This window comes from Chlorocebus sabaeus, chromosome 8, assembly GCF_047675955.1.
Source record: "Chlorocebus sabaeus isolate Y175 chromosome 8, mChlSab1.0.hap1, whole genome shotgun sequence".
NCBI classification, from domain to species: domain Eukaryota; kingdom Metazoa; phylum Chordata; class Mammalia; order Primates; family Cercopithecidae; genus Chlorocebus; species Chlorocebus sabaeus.
Genome location: NC_132911.1, coordinates 85,605,874 through 85,633,610, shown reverse-complemented (window position 1 = coordinate 85,633,610; position 27,737 = coordinate 85,605,874). Strand labels below are relative to the sequence as shown.

Genomic DNA, 27,737 nt, shown 5'->3' with positions numbered 1-27,737 from the left:
ACTTTAAGGAAAATAATGCATATAAAAACACAATTCGGCCAGGCGTAGTTGCTCACGCCTATAATCTTTGGGAGGCTGAGGCAGGCGGATCACTTGAGTCCAGGAGTTTGAGACCAGCTTGAGCAACATGGTGAAACCCTGTCTCTACAAAAGAAACAAAAATCAGGCGGACGTTGTGGCAGGCGTCTGTAATCCCAGCTACTCAGGAGGCTGAGGCATGAGAATCGCTTGAAACGGCGAGGCGGACGTTGCAGTGAGCCGAGATCGCGCCATTGCACTCCAACCCGGGCGACAAAAGTGAAATTCCGTCTCAAAAAAACAAAAAAAACCCCCACACAATTGATTGAAGCATAGTAAGTCCTCAATAAATAGTGTGTAAGTAAATTATCAATAATTGGGCAGATGGTCCTGGTGATCAGTTATTTTTATTATTATTTTTTAATCTAGTATAGGTTTACCAGCTTTAGGTTAGCACCTAAAAACTGCACAATCGGAATCATATCTGCAATCTGGGTTTTGTCAAAATAGTACTATAGAGTAAATGGGAGAAAGAAGAAAGCAAGCTAAATGGGAAACTGTGAATGAATGGAGGATGAAAGAAGAAAACGGCAAAATAGAGAAGTAATTTTTAAAACTTGAGAGATGAAAAGGCAAGCAGGAGAAAAGAACCAGAAGCGATAAAGAAGAGGCAGTGTCTGATGCTCCAGCGCGGATCAGAACCCGGCCGGGCCTGGCAGAGGCTCGCAGGGCGCAGCTCGGGGCGGGGCCCAGCAAAGCAACCACGCCCCCTCAGGAACCGAGTTTTTAAAGGCGGAACTTCCTGTTGCGAGTAGCTCCTCTACCTCCGGAAGAGCCGAGCGTGATAACACCGGGCACAGAGCTAGCCGGACGTCCTCCTACCCAAGGTGAGACCGTTATTTTCCTCACGCTCCCCTCGCCACACCCTCCGGGTTCAGCGGGCGCTGTGTGTTTCCAGAGCGGCCCCTTCCCTCCGCAGGGGCGGGGGCGAGCGCTGTGCGCGGTAGGCGCCTAGGGCGGAGGCCGCCTTTGGGTGACCCCTGCCTGCCGCGTTATCCGGAGCTACCCTGGGCGACCAGGAACAGTTCCGACATTGGAGTAGCGGTTCGCTTACGCGACCTCACTTAACCTCTGTGGCGGCTTCTGTAGAATAATTGCCCCTTTTCATGTCCCCAACTCCGAAAAGCTCCGAGAAACTTGGTGCATCCCCAGGCAGGGGTAGTCACTCTAAGTGATGGGGCAGCGCCCAGGTCCTGTGCTGCCGCAGTCGCGCTGCTAGGACAGGTGGCCTGGCTCCCACACTGGAAGGCTGTGACCAGGACTGAAACAGCAGAAACAGTTCAGGTGTTTATGGCTTTGGGAAAATGAAAGTGAGTAAACTACAGACCCTGCCCATCAATAAATATACTGTGATTTATAGAGATATAACTATATGTTATATATAACTATATATAAAAAGATATAGAAAATGTACTTATATACTTTATACATAGTATATATTCTTATGTATAGTGTATTTACTTATATATAGTATATAAATATATAGTGTGTATATATCTAAGTGTGTGTGTGTGTATATATATATGGTTTTCATCCACCATTCCTGGCTCATAACTCCCATAGCCCTTGACAGGAATCTTGGCCCACCTTTCTGTCTTAGAACTGACCATGAAGAAATTCTCTGACCTACCTTGTCTGGTTGTAGATCTTAAGACCCCCATTTCAGTAGAGGTCTTGCCCCATATACAGGAGAAAGGAATGCTGGACAGAGGCCAAGATGAATCTGAAGACAGTCCTTGCTGGGTTTCCACAGTCAGTCTGCTCCATTTGGATCATACTGATTTTGTGGGATCACATTTCTACGCAGTTGTCAATCATGCCTATCCAACGATGTCCAGACTCAGGACCTCAGTTGCTGTCTGTTCAAGTAACTTACATGTTTCTATCTGCAGGCCATACCTGTGCGCTCAGGATCCATGATTTAGCTGCATAACTGACATCTTTTGATTTTACAGAGGCCTCTCATCTTCTGCTAATTAAACTCCTGATCTCTCAAACTCCTACCTATATCCCAAACTTGACTCTTTTTTTCTTGCTCCCTGTTTCAGTAGACTGTGACCATTATCCATACAGTTGCCAGAGTGGGAAATCTGCACTCTTCCTGTCCCTGGTACTCTGTAGCCAATCTGTTACTGATTTCCTCAAAACAGGTATCTCTTGACTCTCTTAACTTATCTAACAGCAAAGCTTCCCTCCCAGGTTTCAGCTGATCATCAGGTATTCTCCCACCACTGCATCCTGAATGTAAATCTGCTAACCCTCTATCCACACCCATTTTCTACCCTTCTATTCAGTAGCCACAATGAAGTGATTCCTGAAGCCTCTTCAGTGTCTTATCCGTAAGGCCCCCCTGTAGGGAATGATCCCCCTACCTCCCCAGCTTTATTCCTCCTTTTTCCCTTAGTCTGAGCTGTCACACTTAGGCCCTTCAGTTAGTCTTCATGCACCAGGCATCCTGCAGTTGAGTGAGTTCATGCGTGTTCACTTGTTCTTCTCCTCTTGGTTTAATCTTGTCTTCAGGGAAACCTGATCTGATGCCTAAGTCCAGGTGAAACCTCCCTTTTAGATGCTTCTCATTGCACTTCTCCTCCTTAACTTTTATTATTCCAGTTGTTATTTTGCATGTAGTCTTTAGTTTTTTATTAATATTGAGTCCCTCCCAGAAAGTGTGAACAGGACCTGATTTTCCTCCCCGTGGTGCAGTGTATAGCATATAATAGGTATTCAGTAAACATCTATTGAAGGGTGAAGGACATAGTGACTTCTGGGTGGAGAATCCCTAGAAGAGACAGTAGCTTTTGAAATGGGTCCTGAAGAATTTGTAGAGTTACATTAGTGCTGTTAGAAAGCAGGAGTGTGAGTGGCTTGAGCTGTTTCTGGCAGGAAAGCAGGTACAGCTTGAGAACATCTAGTTCTGTTAAGACTAGTGGAGCAGAATGGGAGTAAGAGTGGAAAAAAAAAGTTTGGAAACAATTTGTGAAGAGCTTGAAGGAGTTGCTTATATGACTCACAGAGTGGCTTCCTTTAAAACAAAATTTTTAAAAATGTTTTATCAGGAAGAAAAAACAACAGGTAGAAATTTGGCGTGTGGGTCTTTTGCCCTTCCTTTCCACTCCTGTCCTCTTTCCTATAATGTGGGCCCCAAGATGAATAGTCTTCAAGATGTAACTCTGTGTCTATTATTTTCTATTGGAAAGGAGACAAAATTAGGGTTGCTTTTTAAATGGTGCCACAGTTTTTAGTCTGACAGCTTAAAAAGCTTTACTGTGCTAGATGCAGACTTCAGAGTGTGATCAAGCCAGTGGTGAGTTATTTTAGTCTTCAGAAGTCAGTGGAAAGCTGGACAGTTTGGAACACAAATATATGTTCGTGTTTTTTTTCCCCCTCTCTGAAACTCAGGGAAACAAATTTGCTTTTTTATTATTTTTTTGGTCCTGGAATTTTCCTTTCTCAGAATGTTATAATACAAAGAGCAATGGACTTTAAAATCAGAATTGAGTTCAAGTTCTGTGTCAGTTGTCTGTAATTTTGGGAAAATTATTTCTCATCTCTGAGCCTTAAGTTCTTCATCTTTACACGTAATTTTTTCGAGTACCTTTTGCTGTTTCCCTTCAAGGTTCTTTTTTAGTATTCCCAGTGTTCTTTCTCTTGTTTTCACTTTATTCTCCTCCCAAATATTATGCTAACTTTTAAAGTATTTCTTGCGTTGTTTCTTATCTATTCTCCAAACGAATGTTTTGGGTTTTTTTTTTAAAAAGTGTAATATGGTATGGACACACTGGGAAACAATTTCATAGAATAGTCTTTATTATGAAAATATTTTAATGTAGAAATGAGGTAATTTAGGTGAGAAATGTTTTTTACTGGGTATAGGCATAAATCTTGGGAAAAACTCTAGGGCAGGGGGTGAATCCTGAAATGACAGTCTGTTTCTAATTAAGATGCTTTTGTGAACTAACTATTCTATAATTAAGAGTACTAAGACAGTTGTAACTACTTTGTACAGATATTTGTCAAATATTTTCAGAAGATGGCTGATCCTTGGCAGGAATGCATGGATTATGCAGTAACTCTAGCAAGACGAGCTGGAGAGGTATGAGCTAAGATTTTGTCAGTTATAATGTGATTGGTGGGGACACTGTGTTGTTGCCTTGTTTTGTTTGTTTTGGTTTGGTTTCTTTTTTTGAAATGGTCTTGCTTGTCACCCAAGCTGGAATGTAGTGGCAGGATCATGGCTCACTCCACTCTCAACTTCCCAGGCTTAGGCTCAAGCAGTCCTCCCACTTCAGCCTCTTGAGTAGCTGGGGCTGCAGCAGGCATGAGCCACCATGTCCAACTACTTTTCATTTTTTAAATTTTTGTTTGGAGATGAGGGTCCAGGCTGGTCTTGAATTCCTGGACCACCTTGGTCTCCCAAAGTGCTGGGATTACATGTGTGCACCACCACACCCAGCCTGCCTTGTTAAATAAAATACATACTTTGATCAATCTACATTTATTTTCATTTTACTAAATACTTTAAATAGAGCATATACCCTGATTTTATATGATCAAATTTTCTGTGATGACAGTTGTGAATCTAAAATAAGATGTAAGATTATAATTTTTGTTTTTAGAAAGACGTAACTATTAAAGGCTTATTTTATAGATGTAAGATATTTTTGAGAATGTCTTTAAAGAGTATTATTTAAGACAGATTGAATGTCTTAAACCATTTATGTATTTTTATCTGTTTGTTTAAAATTATGCCTTTTCTATTTGCTTACCAAAACCTCCTTTTAGGTAGTTTGTGAAGCTCTAAAAAATGAAATGAATGTTATGCTGAAAAGTTCTCCAGTTGATTTGGTAACTGCTACAGACCAAAAAGTTGAAAAAATGCTTATCTCTTCCATAAAGGAAAAATATCCATCTCACAGGTATTTTGATTTACTCTGTACAGGAAATGTTTATTATCTCACCTTTGGGGTTCTGCATATGAGAGTAGCTTGACTACATGGGTCTTGCTAAGGTCTTCCATGAAGTTACAGTCAAAGTGTTGGTCAGGGCTGCAGTCAACTGAAGGTTGGACTGGAACTCAAGGATCCATTCAGTCATGTGATTGTTGGCAGATGTCAGTTCCTGGGGGAGTTGTCTGCTGGTAGCTTCTCTCAGTTCCTTACCATGTAGCCTCTTTACAGAGTAACTCACAACGTGGAAGCTGACATCTAGTCCGGTGCAGGTGGCACAGGGAGGGAGAAACAGTCTGAACCAGATGCAAATTAGAGGGGCATTTTGTGAACTAGTCTCCAAAGTTTTGTATACTGTCACTTACACTTTATTGGTTAGAAACAAGTATCTGTGCATAGCTTACACTCAAGGAAGGGATATTAGGCTCTGCCTCTTGAAGGGAGGAGAGTATTAGAGAGTGTCTGGACCTTTTTTTAGTCTGAGTCTCGCTCTGTCATGCAGGCTGGAGTGCAGTGGCGCGATCTCGCCTCACTGCAACCTCCACCTCCCAGGTTCAAGTGATTCTCCTTCCTCAACCTCCTGAGTAGCTGGGATTACAGGCACGCACCACCATGCCTGGCTTATTTTTGTATTTTTAATAGAGACAGGGTTTCACCGTGTTGGTCAGGCTGGTCTCGAACTCCTGACCTCATGATCTGCCCGCCTCGGCCTCCCAAAGTGTTGGGATTACAGACATGAGCCACCACACCTGGCCCCTATTTTAAACATCGTTACATTTCCTTAATGATTTCTCGTCTGCTGCAAATATGTGTGTGGACGCACCTTACCCTGGTATAACATCTTAGAATTTGAATTTTTAAATTTTTCTGCGGGAAAGAAATTAAAACTTCCTTACATTTATCAGTCTTTACCTGAAGGAAGAAGAAGCAACAATAGAGAAGTGTAGGGTACAGACTTTTGCTATGTTTTTTTGTTTGTTTGTTTGTTTGTTTTTGTTTGTTTTCCTGAGACAGAGTCTCGCTCAGTTACCCAGGCTGGAGTGCAGTGGCGTAATCTCAGCTCCCTACAACCTCCACCTCCCAGGCTAAAGCCATTCTCCTGCCTCAGCCTTCCAAGTTGCTGGGATTACAGGTGCCTGCCACCATGCCTGGCTAATTTTTGTATTTTTAGTAGAGACGGGGTTTCACCACGTTGGCCAGGCTGGTCTTGAACTTCTGCCTCAGGTGATCTGCCCGCCCCAGCCTCCCAAAGTGCTGAGATTACAGGCGTGAACCCCCACGCCTGGCCTGCTATGTTTTATGGTACTCTGTGTAGCTAAGGAAATGTTATGATTTGGAAATTGTTGAAATCAATGTAAAGATTAAAAGTTTGTCCCACTTGCTTTTAGTTTCATTGGTGAGGAATCTGTGGCAGCTGGGGAAAAAAGTATCTTAACCAACAACCCAACATGGATCATTGACCCTATTGATGGAACAACTAACTTTGTACATAGGTATGTTTTTAAATTTCTAATATAATTACTCTTTGCATATTAACTGGATTGACCTGTAGATACTCTGTTTAGGAACATGTACACTTTAGAAAATTGTATACTTTGTTTATGCTTCTTTATTCTAATAAAGTGTATATAAAATGTAATAGTGGAGCAAAATGTATTATGCAGACTTATCAGATATGGAGGAGGTAAAGAAATATTAATGTGATCTTGTCCTGTGGTGCCAAGTGCCCTGTTCACCATTCTTTTTCCCACTGTTGGCGCTATCTAAAAAGGGAAGCAAACAACATTGCTGCTTTGAGAGTGGGAAGGGCACTTTGCCCTGAATGCCATTTTCTGTTCTTTGAGTGGCACATACCATAGATTTATATGGATCTACTAATATGGATCTATTAGTAGTAACTATGTAAAAATATGTTTTGTTTCTGTTTTGTTTTTTGAGGTGGAGTTTCGCTCTTGTTGGCCAGGCTGGGATGCAATGGCACAGTCTCAGCTCACTGCAACCTCCACCTCCCAGGTTCAAGCGGTTCTCCTGCCTCAGCCTCCTAAGTAGGTGGGATTACAGGCACCTGCCACTACGCCCGACTAATTTTTCTATTTTTAGTAGAGGCGAGGTTTCACCAGGTTGCCCAGGCTGGTCTTGAACTCCTGACCTCAGGTGATCACCTGCCTCAGCCTCCCAAAGTGCTGGGATTACAGGCGTGAGCCACTGCACCTGGCCAAAAATATGTTTTCAAAAAATAAAAATAAGTTTTAAAAATTTAAACTATGTTAAAAAAATGTATTTTAGTAAAACTAATGCAGTCACTCTTGGAGAGTGTTGTCGATATAGAATGAGTTCAGTCCAGGAGTGAAAAGCAAGGTTAAAAAGTGCAGGGGAGGCCCCTCCCCTTAGCCCTTAGGGGGATGGGGTTGGGGCCGGGACCAGCAAAAAATAAAAAAAAATTGCTTGGGTGTTAGGATCAATAGACTTGCATTCTGGTGCTTTTTTGCTGGCTTTTTCACCTTAGGCAAGTTAGTTAACCTTTCTAGGCCACAGTATTAAAAAACATTTATAAAAAGGCCATATTAATAGTACTTGCCTCGTAGAATTGCAACTCAACTCTACGAATAGTACATTCATATAAGAACTTAGTACAGTGCCTGACACAGAGTAAGTATATGATATTACTAGAAGAAAGCCTTATGGAATTGCCCGTGAGAGTTAAAATTAGTAGCTGCTTCTGGTGGGATTACATATAGATGTCATATTTGAAGTTCCCATGTAGTCATACACATCTGTACTATATATACAATCCTTGAAGTCTACAAAGCTAAGGTTTAGAATCTATATGTGATAGAATGTTGTATCTTTTAAATGTGGAAAGATGCTAATGTATTTTCACAGAAGAGAAGACTGTACAATACACTGTGTATCGTATCTTATTTTTGTTAAAAACTTTATTACATATTTAAAAGTTTTTATTTTCAATAGCTTTAGTTTCAATAGTTGAACCTTGATCTTGTCTATTTCCTTGATCTTAATTGTCTTGTGAGTCAGCAGTTACAACCTGTGTTCAGACTGTCATGCAGCTATGGAAAAATTTTGGCTCAAAGTCTACTTTTCAGAGGCCAAGCCTAAAGTTTGCTGTTGGAGTGGAGACAAGTGACAGTCATTTATGTTGTCCAGTGCAGTATTTGTGTTTATCGTGATCTAGGACATAGGAAAAAAAAAAATCACAGACCAGGCACGGTGGCTCATGCCTGTAATCCCAGCACTTTGGGAAGCTGAGGCCGGCGGATCACCTGAGGTCGGGAGTTCGAGACCAGCCTGACCAATATGGAGAAACCCTGTCTCTACTAAAAATACAAAATTAGCTGAGTGTGGTGGCACGTGCTTGTAATCCCAGCTACTTGGGAGGCTGAGGCAGGAGAATCACTTGAACCTGGGAGGTGGAGGTTGCAGTGAGCTGAGATCATACCTTTGCACTCCAGCCTGGGCAACAAGAGATAAGCTTCGTCTCCAGAAAAAAAAAAAAAAAAAAAAAAGGTAAAAGAAAGAAAGAAAAAGAAAAAATCACTAAAATATATGCTTTTTAACCAAATCGATTTAAAAGTTTTTACAGTTTTCTTTTTTAACCAAATTGATTTAAAAGATTTTACAATTTTGGCTTTTTTTTTTTTTTAAAGGGGGACAGTGTCTCTGTCACCCAGTCTGGCGTGCAGTGACATGATTACGGCTCACTGCAGCCTTCACCTTCTCGGCTCAAGGGATCCTTCTGCCTCAGCCTAATGGGGAAGCTTGGACTATAGGCGTGCACCACCACACTCAGATAATTTTGTAATTTTTTTTTGTAGAGACAGGATCTTGCCATGTTGCCCAGCCAGGCTGGTCTCAAACTCCTGGGCTCAAGTGATCCTCCTGCCTTGGCCTCCTAAATTAGTGCTGGGAGAAGTGAGCCACTGTGTGCGGCCATGAAAAAATATTTTTACATAGCTACTATATTCATAGAATTTGACCTTCAAAAGATAGAAAACGCGGTGCAAAATGCCCTTCGCACTTCTATTTCGGGTTTCCCAGGATCCATCTCTGGAGATGACCACTGTTAGGAGTTTCTTGTGAATCCTTTCAGAGATGTTTCATGCCTGTAGGAGCATCCTGTGTGAACGTGTGTGTGTGGGGGTATGTGTGTATAATACCTCCACTTTGTCGTGTTTACAAAGGGTTGTATACTGTACAAACTGTTCTGCATCTTAGATTTTGTGGGGAGTGGAGATGAGATTTCTTATAGGAAAAATTTTAAGAACATTTATATTATGAAAAGATTAATTTTATTAGCAAAAATTCTATGTTGGTTAATTTGTGTTTTGTCCTTTTTTTAAAAAAAAGATTTCCTTTTGTAGCTGTTTCAATTGGCTTTGCTGTAAATAAAAAGGTATGTTTTTTTAAACGTATATTTGATTATATGCCTTGCTCTCATTTTCTGAGAAAAAGTAAATGTGTTTTCATAATAAATTCAGGTTTGTCTATATATATGATTTATATAACTACATTATTTTGAATATAAGCTACAGGACTGTTAAAATTTTCATGGTACATTTCCATTGAATAAAATTTAATGTATTCTGAGAAGCAGGAGTTGTTAGGAGAAAATATACACAAGTAACTGAAATACAACTCAGTATTTAGTAACCATTATATATGTGATAGAGTCAGATGGGATAGCAGTTGATATGTGATCTAAAATGCTTCGTGGAAGAGGTGAGATTTGAGCTGGTAATGCTTTAGTAGGTGTTAGTGAAGAAATACGTTTAGAAACCAGCAAGTAGCAGGGGCCAAAGCATAGCTGGAAAATACAGACTCTCCTTAGGAACCTACACATAGTTCAGGTTGTGTCTTATGTCCAAATACTTATGTCTAAAGTCTGGCAGAATAAAACACATAGCTATAGCATTTCCTTGCATTTGGCTACTTAGTTGGTCAAACACTGAAGAGTGGTTACTAACATTTTACCTACCTATCTTCAAGGAACTTTTCATAATGTAAAATCAACATGTATAAAAGCAGTTATAACATTTCTGAACGTAAAACACAAATTAGACAAATGACAGCTTAGCCCCAGGGTTGTGTTAATTAGTGAGAATGTCCAGAAGAAGCTAAGTGAGCATTCAGTATATAATCAGCTCTGGGCTATGTGCTGGCCCTGCCATTGAACTCACAGCTCAGCACAAAGTTAGATGTGTGAACAGGTAAGATGATATGTGGTGGAACCGTGAAAAAAAATACTGTGGGAACACATGATGTCACCAGTTCTTCTGAGAGTGGGTTGGTAAAATCTTCATAACAGCAGGGGTCTTAGAAGTTGGTCATGTGAGTCGGCCCTTAGAAAACTAGGGGTTTTCCAGATTGGTGGCAGGGGGGTAGGGGTGGGTGGGAAGAGAAAAGCGTTTTAATCAGAAAGAACAGCTTGGAGAAATTAAAGACCATGATATGTGTGGGGAATGGTGAGATGTTCATGGAGAGGGAAGTGCTCCAAGTGGCCAGGACAGAGGTTAGTTTGGCCTTACTGTGAGGCACTGTGGCCAGTCCATGCAAGAAAATTGTTTTTGTTTCTAGGTAGTTGGGAACCAGTAGAGGTTTTGAAGTGGAAAGTGACAGATAATTCTAGCAATGTAGAGATTATACTGGGGTGTGGGTCATTCTGAACTAAGTATAGGCAGTGAGAATAGCCAAGGAAATGCAAAATTGGGAAGTATTTTTAAGATTAAATATGAAAGAGATTTATGGGGAAGGAATGGGAGGTGATCAGGCAATGAGTGATTTTGTCTTTGAAATTCTGCAAGACTAAGTTTGGAACCATAGGTTCTTCCCCCGATTATGAGGTTGATGGGAGCCAAAATGAATTTGTGGACTGGAAAGAACCAACCTGTGTGAATATGGAGAGCTAAAAGGGAAATTGAAGCAATGGGAGAAGGAAGAAAAAAGCCTGAGGTGCCTAACTTTTCAGGGTGAGGCAGAAAAGAATGTTCTAAAGTCATAACTCTGGGACGAATTAGTAGGTGAGGTAGAACTAAGAGAATAATGCTGGGAACATGAAGATAGTAAATTAAGTATTGAATAAGTGTTGAGCCAGCAGGCTCCAATTCGTCAGACAAGGCATTTGAGGCAACAAACAAAGTTTGTTTATATTCTCTTTGTGGGACTTTCAGAAGAATGAGTGATCTGGGCAGAAGTCACATTGTAATCTATTAAGAGGAGAATAAGAGATGCAAAGTTACTCATTGGCAGCGAAGGGAAAAGGGTAGAATAACATTTCAAAAGTTTTGTAAGGAGGAGAGAAATTTAATGAGAAAGTATAAGAAGAAAAATCCAAGAGACGAGGGAATCAGCTGATGGAGCAGTTTTTGAGAGAATGTATGTGAGGGTAGGAGTCCTAACACCGGAGAGGTGTTCACTTGGAAAATAGGTAAGCCCTGTCTTCTGAGGCAGGAGGAAGAGAGGTAAGGTGGGTGTTCTTAGATCTGGACTTGGATGGGAGGAGAGTCAAGGATATCAGTTCTGGTGACCTCTTTCTCTTAATTATTCTGGAAATTAACATTTTAAGTATCCCACAGTTTAGCCATTTCAGTCCATTGTTATTAGTCGGTATACCAGCTTGTCTTGTTATTTTCTTAGAAAAAAGTATATGAAAAATACTTAGGTTTGGTAAAGGAAACTTGATTTCCTCTGCAGATAGAATTTGGAGTTGTGTACAGCTGTGTAGAAGACAAGATGTACACTGCCAGAAAAGGAAAAGGTGCCTTTTGTAATGGTCAAAAACTACAAGTTTCACAACAAGAAGGTAGGGTTAATTCCAATTTTTGGTGCTATTCATATTGTGTACTCAATGTTTTATTGTTTTTTAATGTTCACCTGTGGAATTCTCCAAGTGTTAACTGATTCATAAATTGTGTTTATTATCTCTTTATTCTTTTTTACTTCAGTTTTGAATGTGGAGTGGAAGTAGGGAAAGAAATGTAATTGAGCAAACACTTCAGGCTCAACATTATATTTTGTGATAGAGATAGGAAGATGATTAAGACTGGCTTCCGATTGTGAACCCTAAATATCTGAGACAGGTCTCAATCGGTTTAGAAGTTTATTTTGCCAAGGTTAAGGATGCACTCGTGACACAGCCTCAGGAGGTCCTGACGACATGTGCCCAAGGTGGTTGGGATACAGTTTGCTTTTATACATTTTAGGGAGTCATGAAACATCAATATGTGTAAGATGTACATAAAGGCAGGACAACTAGAAGTGGGGAAGGGGGTGGTGTTCAGGTTATAGGTAGATAAATGACAAATGATTACATTCTTTAAGTCTGTAATCAGCCTTTAAATACACAGTTGAGTCTGGCTCAGTGAATCTGCATTTTTACATAAACAGTAGGGCAGAGGAAGCAATCAGATATGAATTTGTCTCAGGTGAGCAGAGGGATGACTTTCTGTCCCACACCTGTGAAGATAAGCTATCAGTCTACATTGCCAGGGCAAAATTCAGCCAGAACTGTTTTAGGGTAGAGATCTTGAGGTCCACAAGGAATTTCCTTGTGGGGAAATTGTAAGGGAGGTATGTAGCTCTTTTGCCTTTGTAGGTGTCTTATTTAGGAATTAAATGGGAGGCAGGATTGCCTGACACAGTTCCCGGCTTGACTTTTCCCTTGGCTTAGTGATTTTTGGGTCCTCAGATTTATTTTCCTTTCACACTGTCCTTGTGGAGTTCATGGTTTATGTTTTATCTACTGCATCTAAAATTCTTTATAGAATTTCTCTGATCTGATGCCTCTAGGACCAATTACAACAAAGTAAATGGGGGGGGGGGAAGCCCATTAAAGCTGGGAATCACTGAAAATGAGACATATATTTTATATGAGCCAAATGGCAATTTAAGTTCTTCCTTCTCTATTACATCTGTCGGCCTCAAAAAAGGAAGCGCAGGCAAATTTAATGTAGAGAGTTTATTTGGGCCCAAGTTGAGGACTGCAGCCCAGGACACACTTCTAGATTACCTTGGAGTGTGCTCCAGAGAACTTAGCAGAGGCTCAGGTTTTTAAAGAAAAAGGGACACACTGGGAGAGGGGATGATTAGAAAAGTTGTACTTCAGGAATTCTCATTTGTTTACAGAAATAACATTGCTTAGTGATTGGCTATACACTGTTGAATTATAGGGTGTATGGCATTTTATGGCTGCTTGGCAACAGTGAGTCTAGAGCCCCCATAACAAGCGGCTTCGAGTGGTAATTATTTAACTCCAGGGGAGTGAGACTGTGTGCTGGTGTATTTTAAATGCCTCTTTGGGCTTGATAATTTAAAGGTACTGGCATTCTGCAGATTAAAACTTTTCTTTTTCTTTCTCACAGCTTATTGAAGTTTTGAGTTACTGTTCTTCCATAAACCACATCAAACATTTTCCACAGTTTGCACTTTGAGATTCTTTTCAGTGCAGCAAGAACTTAAAAGTACTTGCAAAACAATTTGAGTTTAGAATCTTTCTAGGCTTTTATACTTTTCCCCCTCAATCAAACACTTAATTTAAGAGCAGATTTTTAGGCTATTTCCTTTTTATTAAAATCTAAGACCCCATGAAATGGAGGATGCATTCTTATTTTTCTAGATGTCAACATGTGAGAAAATACAAATCTTAGACCTGAAGGAATATGGTAGCTTTCATAGAAACAACTCCTTTCCTTTGCATAGTCGTTCTTCACTTTACAAAGTACTAAATTATGTAACCCTTTTTTTTTTTTTTTCTCCGAGAGAGAGTCTTGCTCTGTCACCCAGGCTGGAGTGCAGTGGAGTGATCTCGGATCACTGCAACCTCCGCCTCTTGGGTTTAAGCTATTCTCCTGCCTTAGCCGCTGGAGTAGCTGGAATTACAGGTGCGCGCCACCATGCCCAACTAATTTTTTGTATTTTTAGTAGAGACGGGGTTTCACTATGTTGGACAGGCTGGTCTCGAACTCCTGACCTCGTGATCTGCCCACCTCCGCCTCCCAAAGTGCTGGGATTACAGGTGTGAACCACCGTACCCAGCCCTAAATTATGTAACTATTAAAAGTAGTACAACAGTTACAGAAATGCTCAAACACAGCCACAGCTGGTGAACATACATCTCAACTGGTGAGAGGAGGTGAGATGTGGGGTGTTGGGTGTGTCCTGAGCTTCAAATAGAAAACCTTGGATAACCTGTCAGTCTTGTAAATGGATGTCAGAGAATTTTACTTTTGTTGTAAAGTAAAATTTTTACTTTTACTGTAATTTTACTGTAATTTGTTTTCTTTCAAATCTATACATAAATCCCTTATTGAATTTAATCTCTCCTTTTTCCTTTTTAAATATTTAAGGCATTTGCTGTTTCTCACTAAAGGTATTCTGTATGCAGGCAAATTGGTTACATTATATACTTTTTCAGGAAGGGCCTAAGCAGCTGGACTCTGATGCTTGTAAAAAGGATCACTTGGGGATAATTAATTTATCAGTATTTTATTATTTAAACGCTTATAAAGAAACACGATAAAACAAGGAAGAGGGATACAAATGCCTTCTGAATTACCAGTGTCAGATATTTTCCCGAATTCTGAATATTGAAACCTAACTCTTTCTTTTTAGATATTACCAAATCACTCTTGGTGACTGAGTTGGGCTCTTCCAGAACACCAGAGACTGTAAGAATTGTTCTTTCTAATATGGAAAAGCTTTTTTGCATTCCTGTTCATGGGTAAGCTCTTTACCATTATTCTCTCTTTCTCTCTCTGTATACATGTGTATGTGCATACACACACCTTTTTTTTTTTTCCTGTACCATTTTAGAATGAATTATATACATCGTGGTTTCTGAAGAATAGAGAGATTCTGTTCCATAACCATGAAAACATTGATTTCATAAATATACTTTTTATCTAATTTGTCATCCATATTCAGTTTTGTCAGTTAATCTGCTAATTTTCTCTGTAGATTTGCCTTCCAACAGAGTAGGATTCAGTCTAGAGTCAGCATTATTACTTTTAGTTGTCGTGTTTCCTTAGCCTTATTTGATCTGGAACATTTCCACAGCCTATGAAATTACTTCCTTTAAGTTTTCAAATTATTTGCATAGAAGTCTGTAAGATAGACTCTTGTAATTAATTTCTGGCTTCTCTATATCAGTGGTTATTTCCCCTTTGTCACCTATTTTGTCTATTCGTGCTTTTTTCCTTGTTCTTTTTTCTCAAAGAATCAGGATTTTAACTTTAGATGGTTTTTTCTTTTCTGCACAATTATTTTCATCCTCGTGCTTTCTTTTGGTTTACTTTGTTTCCTTTTTTTTCCTTTTTGATTAGAAAATTTATTTTAATTCCTTTATGTTTATTGATGTAGGTATTTAGGCTATGAATTTTCATCTGATCACTGTTTTCATTATATCCCATAAATACTGATACTTACTGTTTTCATTATAATTATTTTTCATGAATTCTGTAATTTGCTTGTATTTCCTCTTTTACTGAAGAGTTATATTAAATTTTCACAACAAGAGTCTGTCTTAGTCCGTTTTCTGTTGCTCACAATACCTGAAACTGGGTAATGTATATGTATAAAGAAAAGGAATTTATTTCTTACAGTTATAGAGGCTCAGAAGTCTGAGGTCAAGGGGCTGCATCTGATGAGGGCCTTCTTGCTGGTGGGGATTCTTTGTAGAGTCCTGAGGCAGCACACAATGTGACATGGTGGGGCTGAGCATACTAGCTCAGGTTTTTGTTCTTCTTATGAAGCCACCAGTCCTAGTCCTATGATAACTCATTAATCTATTAACCCATGAGTGGATTAATCCATTCATGAGGGCATAGCCCTCTTAGGGACCCCACCTCTCAGTACGGCTAGATTGGGGGTTAAGTTTCAACATGAGTTTTGGAGGGAACAGACATTCAAACCACAGCATTCCACCCCTGACATTCCCCAGATTTGTCTTTTTCCATACAAATACACTCATTCCATCCCAGTGTCCCAAAGTCTTCACTTGTTCTATCACAAACTTAAAAGTTTAAAGTCCAGAGTCTCATTTGTGAGCCTGTGAAATCAAAACAAGCTATCTGCTTTAAAGATAAAATAGTGACACAGGCATGAGACAAACATTCCCATTCCGAAAGGGAAAATTAGGCAAAAAGAAAGAACAGGCTGTATGCAAGTCCACAACCCAGCAGGGCAGACATGAAATCTTAAAGCTGAAGAATAATCACTTTTGGCTGCATGTACCACCTCATGGAGACACTGGGGGTCGAGGGCTGGGTAAAGGCCTCTGGCAGCCCTGCCCCTGTGGCTTTGCAGGGTATAACCCATATGGCTACTGGCATGGGTTGGAGTCCAGTGCCTGAAACTTTCCAAGGTGTACCTTGCATGCTGCTGGTGACTCCACAGTTCTGAGGCCAGGTGGTGGTCCTGCTTTCATGGCTCCACTAGTCAGGCATTACCCTGTTGGGGACTCTCTGTGGTGTGGTGGCCTTACTTCCTGGGCTCTACTAGTCTTTACCTTGGTGGAGATTCTCTGCTACCAGTAACCCCACAGTTCCACTGTGGCTCTGCCCTTCAGACAAGTCTCTTCCTGGGATCCCAGGCTTCCGAGGACAATCTTTGAGGCCAAGTGGAGGCTGGAAAGCCTCCACAGCTCTTCATTTATGCAAGCTTGCAGAATTAGTATCTTGCTGCTAACATTTACAACTTATACCTTGTAAAGATGTGGCATAAGCCACACCTAGGATCACTTGACCTTGGCTGGGGTGCAGGGAGCACAGTCTAGGGTGGCCCTGGGCAACCAGCATTGGAGAATATTCCAGGCCTATTCTGTGAAACCATTCTGCGCTCTTCTGGGCCTGTAAAGGGAGGGGCAGCCTTGAAGAGCTCTTAAATGCCTTCAGGTCCTTTCTTTCATTGTCTTTAGAAATAACACCTGGCTCCTGTGTAGCTGTGCTAATCTGTTTAGCAAATGGTTCCTGGCTAACTCTTGGTTTCCTCCTTTGAACATACCTTTTCACTCTTTACTTGGCCAGGCTAAGAGTTTTCCAAATTTTTTTGCTCTGCTTCCTTTCTTTTTGGTTGGTTGTTTGTTTGCTTTGCTTTTTGGAGATGGGATCACACTCTGTTGCCCAGGGTGGATTGCAGTGGTGCAGTTATAGCTCACTGCAGACTCACCTCCTGGGCTCAAGCAGTCCTCCCACTTCAGCCTCCCAAGTAGCTGGGACCACAGGTTTGCATCACCACATCCAGTTAATTTTTGTATTTTTGGTATTTTGTGTAGAAATGGGGTTTTGCCATGCTACCCAGGCTGATCTCCAACTCCTGGGCTCAAGCAATGTGCCCAAGTTGGCTTCCCAAAATGCTGGGATGATAGGTGTGAGCTACTGCATCTGGCCACTCTGCTTCCCCTTTAGTTATACATTTGTCTTTAAATTACTCCTTTGCTTGCAAATCTCAGCAAAGTGGCCAAAAGCAACCATGCAGCTACTTCTATAATTTGTTTAGAAATTTCTTCTGCCAGATACCCTAATTCATTACTCTCAAGTTTAGGCTTTCAAGAAACCCTCAGTCAGCTGGCTGCGGTGGCTCACACCTGTAATCCCAGCACTTTGGGAGGCCAAGGCGGGTGGATCATGAGATCAGGAGATCGAGACCATCCTGGCTAACATGGTGAAACCCTGTCTCTACTAAAAATACAAAAAATTAGCCAGGTGTGGTGGTGGGCGCCTGTAGTCCTAGCCACTCGGGAGGTGGAGGCAGAAGAATGGCATGAACCTGGGAGGCAAAGCTTGCAGTGAGCCGAGATCATGCCACTGCTCTCCAGCCTGGGCGACACAGCGAGACTCCGTCTCAAAAAAAAAAAAAAAGAAACCCTCAGTCATGGACACAGTTCAGACAAGTTCTTTGCCAGTTTATAACCAGGATGGCCTTTCCTCCAGGATCCGATACCTTATTCCTCAGTTTTATCTGAGACCTCATCAGAATACTGTTCCTATTTCTATCAGCATTCTGGTCAGAGCCACTTAACCCAATCTCTAAGGCATTCCAAACTTTCCCTGGCCTTGTCTTCTAAGTCCTCACTAAAATTTTCCTTAATGCTTCATTCACGGAAATGCAGGCATTTTCTAGCCTGCTCCTCTGAATTCTTCTATCTTCTACTATTACTCATTTCAAAGTTGTTTCTGCATTTTCAAGTATTTGTTATCAGCATCACCCCACCCTTAACCTATAAGCCATGAACCTAGAAGGCAAAGCCCTCATAACCTAATACCTCTTAAAAGGCACCCCCACCAATATTACCACATTGGGGATTAAGTTTCAACATGGGTTTTGGAGGGGACAAACATTCAACCATAGCAGACACCTTTTTGGTTTTTTAAAAATTTCATCTTTAATCTCTAGTTTTATTACATTATAACAATTCTGCTTTCTGAAACCTGATGTTTTCTTTGTGCCCTATTCTGTGATCAATTTTTATAAGTTTCATATGCACTGAAAAATAGTAAAATTCCTTATTTCCAGGGTATAACATTCAATATATAGCCAAAAGATTTACTTAATTAATTTTTTTTTTTTTTGGTCTATTTGCCCTGTGTTATACTGAGAGTCTCTGATGTATCAGTCTTTTATTATTAGTGTGTTTCTCTGTATTTCTCCTTGCAACTCTTTTATTTTATGTAGGTGGAAGCTATGTTATTTGATGTCTTTTCATAATAGTTACATACTTAGTTTATTGTATACTTTTTATGTATTCTTTGCCTTGTTTCATGCTTTTGTGCTTGAATTTTACTTTGACATCAGAATTGCAATCCCTGCTTTTTTTTTTTTTTTTTTTTTCCGGAGACAGAGTCTCGCTCTGTCACCCCGGCTGGAGTGTAGTGGTACAATCTCGGTTCACTGCAACCTCCGCCTCCCAAGTTCAAGCAGTTCTCCTAACTCAGCCTCCTGAGTAGCTGGAATTACAGGTATGCATCACCATGCCCGGCTTTTGTATTTTTAGTAAAGACGGGGTTTCACCATGTTGGCCAGGCTGGTCTGGAACTCCTGACCTCAAGTGATCCACCCACCTCTGCCTCCCAGAGTGTTGGGATTACAGGCGTTAGCCACTGTGCCCGGCCCCTGCTTTCTTACTTTTCCTGTTTGCCTGATAAATCTTTGTCCACCCTTTTAGTTTTAGTCCTTTGAACCACTGCATTTGAAGTGTGCCTGTTGTATACAGCATTGCATGGAATTTCACTTTATAAGTCAATTTGAAATCTTTTTAACAGATAGGTTAGGCCTATTAATTTATTGATATGACTGCTTTTGTCTGAATTCTGTTGTATTATTGTGTGTTATAATTACTGTCTGTATGATGTTATAGTTACTGTGTTCATTTGATGTGCCTTCTCTGCCTCTTTTAAAATTTCTTTTTGTGTTTATAAAGATTACGTTTATTCCAGCAGGTTTCTTTTGTAATAAAACTTTTATAGTACTTTTAATATTCTTTTCTTACTTAACTATTTACTATCTAGAATGTTTTGGCTTCACCTACTGCCTATGTAACAGTCTCCCAGTCCCCTTTTCTCTCTCTTTATCCCAGTTTTAAAGTTGCATTCTGTCTACTTTGCCAGAACATATTATATTTACATATTCTTCAACCCATGACCCCGCTCTTTGATCCTAGTGCTTCATTTGATGTTATAAAATGCTCGCAGTCCTTTTGTGAAGTGTTCCAGCCACCTTTTTAATTCGATGAAGTTCATCCTTTAGTAGATTCCTTGGGGGATATGTGCACAGTTTTCCCTGAGTTTGAGTATTTTCCAAAATGCTTTTCTGTGGCCTTGAGACTTGAAGGACAGCTTGGCTGGGTATAGTATCCTTAATGAAAGTATAAATTTCTTGAAAATGTTCTTTCACTGTTGCCTTGCTTTGTATATTGTTTTTGAGAAATCTGATGCAAATCTAATTTTTCTTGGCTTTTATCTTTTAACTGGAGGCTGTTTTTCCCCCCCCCTTAATTGTTGGCTAACAGTTTTTAAAGGATGTATCTTAGAATTGCTCATTCTGGGTCAGTTATCTGTTTCAGTATATAGGCTCATGTCTTTTTAATTTCTAGGAAGTTTCCTTAAGATATAGTTTAAGTACTCGTACACTTCTGTTATTTTTTTCTTTAAAGACACCAGTAGGAATGCTCCATCTCCTTTGTGTCTTCATTTCAGCCATTTTCTCTGTTTCTTTTTACTTCTTTCTTTTATTGCTTTTCCTAATTTCTCTTTATTAAGTTTTCTTTTCATCTATTCTTTTATTGGCACCTTGTAATTTATTCTTCATTCCTGACATAGTTTTGTCTTTTATTCACCCCCCCCCCCCAATTTCTTTCCTGAGTTCAGCCATCTTGTTTTATGTATGTGTTTTGGTCCATTTCTGCTCTTAGTTTCTATATCGCTGATGTAACTTTTTTTTCAGTATTCACAAATTTTTGTTTGAAAGTATTTAATTCGGATTGGATTGATATTCATTTTATTCCCCTTCATTGTTGGTTTTGGGGGAGAGACTTTACAACAAAAAGAAAAAACAAAACCATTTTATTAACAGCATCTGATGTTTTGCAGTAGTTTTGTGTGAATGTGGTCTACTTTTTTCTACTTTCACTTCATTTTGTGATTAGGGTTCCTGCTTTCTGAATATCTTATTTTGCCAGTTGTGCCCTCCTGTGCGTTTTCTTTTATGAATATCTACTGGTTGTAGATAGAGTTGGCTTGTCTTTTGTTTATCATTCATTTCTGCAGGATCCTTAAGTTTTCACTCTTAGTTCCTACTTTTCCTTCACTTGTTTCCAAGAAGTACCATCTCTGCTATCTTACCTGATTCTCCTTCAGAATCACAGCTTCTCTGAGGCTGCCTGGTCAGGTTCTGCATGTTTTCTAGCCCCTTACCTGTAGCCAGGACTATGAATTACCAAGTGCTGATCTGTGCTCAGTGTTTCTGTTTTTGTGTTTATTGTCTCACTGACTCTTTTCTGAGGGTGATTTTGTCTTTGTTCCCTGTGGGTCCTCTCCTCCTCCCTGTTCTTCCTCACAAAGTCTTTTCTGCCTTCTCTCCCCTACTCTGTGTATCTTTGGGCCTCCAGTGCTCTGTTAGAATTTATATGTTTGTTTTTCTTCTACTTAGATGTAGTTTGAGAGTTTATGTTTCCTGATTTCTAACTGATGGAATGGGTCCTACGGGTTTTATTTTTCCTCCTGGTTGATTTCATTTTATTATTTTCCAGGAGATGTATAGGGAGTTCCAAATTGGCATGCCATTATTATTCTCCAAACCTCAGAGTCCCTCTATAATGACAGTTTAATAAATGAAGAAATTAAAAGGAAATATTTATCCTTACTTTTATCCTTAAATCTTCAAGAAAAGCTAAAGGTTTGAGGTCTGTCACTTTAGTACAGTTAACACTATCTTATTTTTTATTTTTATTTTTTTTCTGAGACAGAGTCTCGCTCTGTCACCAGGCTGGAGTGCAGTGGCGCAAGCTCGGCAACCTCTGCCTCAGGGGTTCAAGTGATTCTTCTGCTTCAGTCTCTAGAGTAGCTGGGACTACACGTGCCCACCACCACGCCCAGCTAATTTTTTGTATTTTTAGTAGAGACAGGATTTCATCATGTTAGTCAGGATGGTCTCGATCTCTTGACCTTGTAATTCACTTGCCTCGGCCTCCCAGAGTGCTGGGATTACAGGCGTGAGCCACCGCACCCGGCCATTAAATATTGTTTCTTTGACCATAGTTGTTTATATGAAAAATCATAAAAATCCTTTATTGAACAAAATATGGTGACTGTGAATAACAGCAGGTAATATTTTCACCACCTAATATTTCTATCTTTTTCTTTGTGAAAATATCACTGAGTTACAAGAGTCTTAGAACTGATCAAAGATCATCTAATAATCTAGCCTTATTTTGTAGATGAGTTGACTGAGGTTCAAGTAGGTGATGTGGCTGCTTGAGATGGCACAGCTGAATGGAAGTATGACTAGAATCCTGGCTCCCGGATCATTTCTCTTTCTTCAATATTGCACTTCTCTTAGGAGTCAGACCCTTCAAAATATAGTTTGACTATGTACAAACTAATTATATACTATGCATATGTGGTCTATATAGTAATGAGTAAAGTAAAAGAGAGTCTCTGTCAAATAGCTACAGAACCTCCCAGAATGATGCCCTTGAGGGAAAGGCAATAAACTTGCTGCTACACTGTGCTGTCTTGAAGCAAGGACTGTAACCACAGGCTATAAAAAGGTTATGTTACTCATAAAAAAACTGCAAGAGGTTTACAACTTTAACCTTTAATTTTGCTGTTGGCTGAAATAAAAACTAATTTTTACTTCAGATTTTTTTCAAAAGTATAACCAGGAAAATATTACTAAGAAGTACTAACTTACTGATTGCTTTTATAATCTTTTGCATTCAGCTGATTCTTCAGTTTTGCAATGGGATTTCAGAATTACTTATACAAAACAATTAAACTAAAGAGAGTTATAATCTGAATGAATGCTTTAAACAAGCAGAAACAGTCTAATAAGTTCCTAAGAACCAACATTTATGAGGCAAAGTACATTATTCTGAATCCATTTCCTTTGTTTAATTTTCAGGAATTCATGCAGATGAAATCCACTATATATGGTATATGATATTTTCTGACATTATGGTTTAGAGAATAATTTTATCATAAAATTAGCTATTTTTATTATGGACATTTTATATGCTAGGCACTCTGCTAGGTGCTATCTTATATTAGCTGTAGTCATTACAAATATTAGCTGTAGTCATTACTACATTTGTCTAAAATAAATTGGAATCTTTATTTGATGACATGACATGGGAGCAAACTCAAATCTTTGTGACATCAAACGTAATCCTTTTTACAATATACCATGTTAGCTATATAGGTGGACCACAGCTGTATAGGAGGACCACATAAGATAAGATTCAGAACACATAGTGCAGAATCTACACCGTAGTCTTAATTACCTGGTAGTTCAGTAATCTGTTTGGTAATCCTTTCATAATATTTTCCATAAAAGAATATTCTCTTGCTGATTGCAAGACCGCTTGCTTGAGATCCCATGATGCTCATTAGAAGTGACGGAAGCACCACTAGTAGGTATCACTGTTGTTCGGCTAGCCTAGTATTCTGTATCTGAATAGAATACCAGGGAATTAATTATGAAAGACCTTGGTATTTGCATTCTATGATATGAGATATCAAATATCACATATCTCATGTGAGAAGTGGGGAAATGCACTTTTCTTTATAACTAAAAAACTGCCACTAAAGTTAATTTGATTTTATTTATCTGGGAAACAAACATCTGTGGAAATTTGGTGCACTTACTAGTACTTTCTCAGATTTGATGTGCTTCAAAAACATATGACGGAAAACATGCCAAATCAATGACATCATGTTTATTCTAATCCTTTTTAAAATTTCTTTGGCATAAAGGATGTACTTAGGTGCAATTTTTTTGTTTTTATTTTTGAGATATAAACAAATGCCACATTAGTCATCAGTTTCCCATGTTTTTAAATAAACTGTGAAAGATCTAATTGAACAGAATTCACTCCCTTATTACCATCGGTTTAAACAGTTGCAGAAAGAATTTGTGTAAAAACCGCTTGAAAGTAACTAGCAGACATGATGACATTTGTCTTCTAAATACACATTTCAGTGTGTATGTCTTTAATAAAAGGGACGTTGTGTAACATAGCCACAGTACAATGATAAAAGGGAATTAACATGGATACATAATCTAATATAAAGACTTTATTCAAATTTTGAACATTTTAATCCAACGTCCAGTCTAGAGTCATGGCTTGCATTTAGTTGTCATTTCTCATCAATTTCCTTTAATTTAGAACTTGCTTAGTCTTTGTCTTTTATGACCTTGACGTTTTTCAGAGGTATAGGCCAGTTATTTTGCAGTCTGTCTCTTGAATTTGAATTTGTCTAGTTTCCTAATTATTATGTTTGGATCATGGATTTTTGGCAGGAATGCCACAAAAGTAATGTTCTGTCCTACTCAGTGCATTTTATCAGGCACATTTCTTTTTGTCCCATTTTGAGCGATAATAACTTGGATCACTTGGTAATGGTAGACCATTGTAAAGATGCTATTTTTATATTGTACTTATTATGTATCTTGTGGAGAGACACTTTGACACTGTAAATATCAGACTTTCACCCATTAATTTTAACATTGATGATTCTTTACTGAATAAATTATTGCTACAATTGCTATCAAGTGTAGTCATATTCAACTTAACTTGAATTCAAGGAAGAGGTGCTATGAGAGGGCAAACCTACAGTAATTTTCCACGGCAGGCTTAGGTCTGTGCAGAGCCTGGCATGCTGTTGTTGCTTTAGGCACATGTATGACGCACACCCAGTTGAGAATGACCCGTACCATGATATTTTACACCTCCTAGAGACTATTTGCATTGTGGGTGTGTGTATATGTGTGTAAAATAATATAAGCTTTAGTAGCTGGATTTAGACAAATATTAATATACTTGCATTTCATTATTGTAGAATTAACCATTATCTTTATTTTTTATGAAAAATTATTGTTTTAATGTTTATCTTATTAAAGTATTGCTTTGTGAGGGTTTTGTGATTTATATAATATACCATGATAATTAGATTTATACATATTTTTATTTTACAATTAGGTATCACCTTTAAAATCTTTATCCTCTAGACTGTTCCAAGTTTCTTCAGTTGACACTTAAAGTGAAGTTAAGGAGGAATATCTTACTTGCATGGATTATTTTTTCCAATTTTATTTCTAAATTCTATTTGTTAGGATCCGGAGTGTTGGAACAGCAGCTGTTAATATGTGCCTTGTGGCAACTGGTGGAGCAGATGCATATTATGAAATGGGAATTCACTGTTGGGATGTTGCAGGAGCTGGCATTATTGTTACTGAAGCTGGTGGCGTACTAATGGATGTTACAGGTAGAATTATGGAGAGTGAAGCAGATCTCCACACATCTGTTATACTTTTCTCCATATGTAAAATTTTAAAAACTTTTTGATATATGTTATACTGCAGCTTTTGAAGCAGAAACAAGCTATGTAATTGTGTGCAAAATCAAAATAAACTTTAGGAGATAGAGGTAAGGATAAGAGGTAATGGTAATGTGAGACTTACAATGATAAATGGCTAATCCTTTTCTAGTGTGAGTTTCAGGTACTCCTGAAAGGCTGTAGAAAAAGCCTAGACCAAGTTTGTCCAACCTGCAGCCCATGGGCCACATGTGGTTCAGGATGGCTTTGAATGCTGCCCAACACAACTTTGTAAACTTTCTTAAAACATAATGAGTTTTCTTGCGATTTAAAATTTATTTTTAGCTCATCAGCTGTCATTAGTACTAGTGTATGTTATATGTGACTCAAGACAATTCTTATTCTTCCAGTGTGGCCCAGGGAAACCAAAATATTGGACACCCTTGACCCAGAGAGTCACTGAGTCTGAGGCTTATACCCAGAGCTCTTTGAAGGTGACAATGGTGATAGTTGATGATGGACTTCCTCCACCATCACTTTCTGTGTTGAGACTAGAGAAATTAAATAATTGCTTTCAACTGATCGTGAAAATTTTAAACTGAAGGGTGAATCTGGGTTGAAAGAATTGACCAGTGATCTGGGAGAAAGGCAGCAAAGAAATAAGGAATTGGGAAGGACAGTGGTATGAAAATCCATTGGATTCACATTTTCTGTCGTCCATAGATTCTTTTTTTTTTTTTTGAGATGGAGTCTCGCTCTGTCATGCAGGCTGGAGTGCAGTGGTGCAATCTCAGCTCACTGCAAGCTCCACCTCCCAAGTTCACGCCATTCTCCTGCCTCAGCCTCCCAAGTAGCTGGGACTACAGGTGCCCGCCACCACACCCAGCTAATTTTTTTTTTTTGTAATTTTAGTGGAGATGGGGTTTCACCATGTTAGCCAGGATGGTCTTGATCTCCTGACGTCGTGATCCACCCACCTCGGCCTCCCAAAGTACTGGGATTACAGGCATGAGCCACTGCTCCCAACCCTGTCCATAGATTCTTAAACAATAAAGAGGTAATAAGAATGCACAAAAATAGAAATAGAGAAAATGACATTTTCTAACTGGTATGACTTCATTATTTACTCAAAAATTATGCTTAGAAACTTAGTTATATATTGTCTAAGCTTATACGTTGTAGAAATGTAACAGAGTAGATTTTTGTTTAAGAAAACTGAAAGTATTAAAATGTTATGTGACCATAGTACATATTGCTATACTTGTTTTTTATATGAATTATTTTTGTACCAGATAAAACTATTTTTTATACTTGTTTGCTCTTAGGTGGACCATTTGATTTGATGTCACGAAGAGTAATTGCTGCAAATAATAGAATATTAGCAGAAAGGATAGCCAAAGAAATTCAGGTTATACCTTTGCAACGAGACGATGAAGATTAATTACGGCAGCCTCATAGTCAATCCCAGTTGCTTTTCCCCAGATTTGGTGACTCATCGATGGATATGTGTTTTGAATGTATGATATGCTTGGTTTAGGTTCTCTTTGACCAGGTTAAAAATTTGGAACTTGTTCCTTATTTTACTATGACTAGGTTTGCAAGAATTCACATAATGTTTGTTTCACTGATTTAAAACATTTTGCACGTAAGGATGTACTTTAGAAAACATACCCAGGAAGTACAGTTGATAAATATAACATCAACTGAAATAGTCAATTAGCAATTTTGTGTTTCTAAATATCTATGGTCCCCTGAAATTTTGACTTACTATATAGGTGCAGAGACACCCACTTAGAAAGTTAACTGTTCGGAAAAACATTTCTCTTTAGTTTCAAAAACCATATATAATTAAATTTGTAAGGACATACTGAGTACCCTAGGCCAACATTATTTTCTTTGCAGAGAACCTTTTGTGTTTTATTCTTCAGTGTTCATATAGCACCTGGCCCATTATATGTCTGGGCAACTAAAAGCAAACATTGTGAGAATGAATATTTTTAAGGTAGTAATTCCTAGTTATAATCGATACATAAAGTAATGAACTCAGCATTCTGTATTTTTGCTTCAGGTTTGAAATAAAAATTATCTAGTTAAATTTTTTATGTTTCACATTACCATGCCATCAGATAGCATTGCTTATTATAGGCATTTCTGCAGTGAATACATTTTCCAAAACAGTTAAATTGTCAGTTTGGATTTGCTTTAAAGTCCTGTATAAGAGAGAAGAAACTATTTCTATAATACAAAGCTCTCTCATCAGATATCTGACATAATTAGATATAACATTTTACTAAGTTCAGTAGGTGTTTATACTGATTTGATTGTGCTGGCAAATATACTGTATTGTTAATATTGAACTATTTATTTTTCTCTTAGTCTTGTTAGTTAATTAACTTCATTGCCGCTGGATTCTCTTCAGCGTTTAAAAATATTTCTTAGTGGTCATTGCTCTGCAGAACTCAAATAGAAAATTGTACTGGTTCATAGATATTTTTAAAGGGTTAATTTATTGTTCAGCCTTATCCCTTGGCATGTGAACAGACTACTAGACTTATTGTAGGTTCACATGAGCTTTGTGTTGTAAAATGAAAAGTGCTTCTATAAAGTTTTCAAGGTAGGGAGTGATTTTATTGTTTATATCTAATATATTAAAGATGTGTGATACTAAGGT

The 27,737-nt window shown here is 38.8% G+C and overlaps 1 protein-coding gene across 1 annotated transcript; it reads left to right on the top strand.

Annotated features, from left to right (window-relative positions):
• The first annotated feature begins 1,142 nt into the window (after positions 1–1,142).
• Positions 1,143–27,424, top strand: LOC103237047 (inositol monophosphatase 1). The gene is given in 11 exon segments (XM_008000975.3): positions 1,143–1,280; positions 1,283–1,348; positions 1,351–1,388; positions 4,085–4,171; positions 4,861–4,994; positions 6,413–6,517; positions 9,390–9,435; positions 11,733–11,841; positions 14,649–14,757; positions 24,864–25,015; positions 26,392–27,424. Coding segments are annotated over 11 exon segments (990 nt in total). The 5' UTR covers positions 1,143–1,252; the 3' UTR covers positions 26,508–27,424.
• The last annotated feature ends 313 nt before the right edge of the window (positions 27,425–27,737 follow it).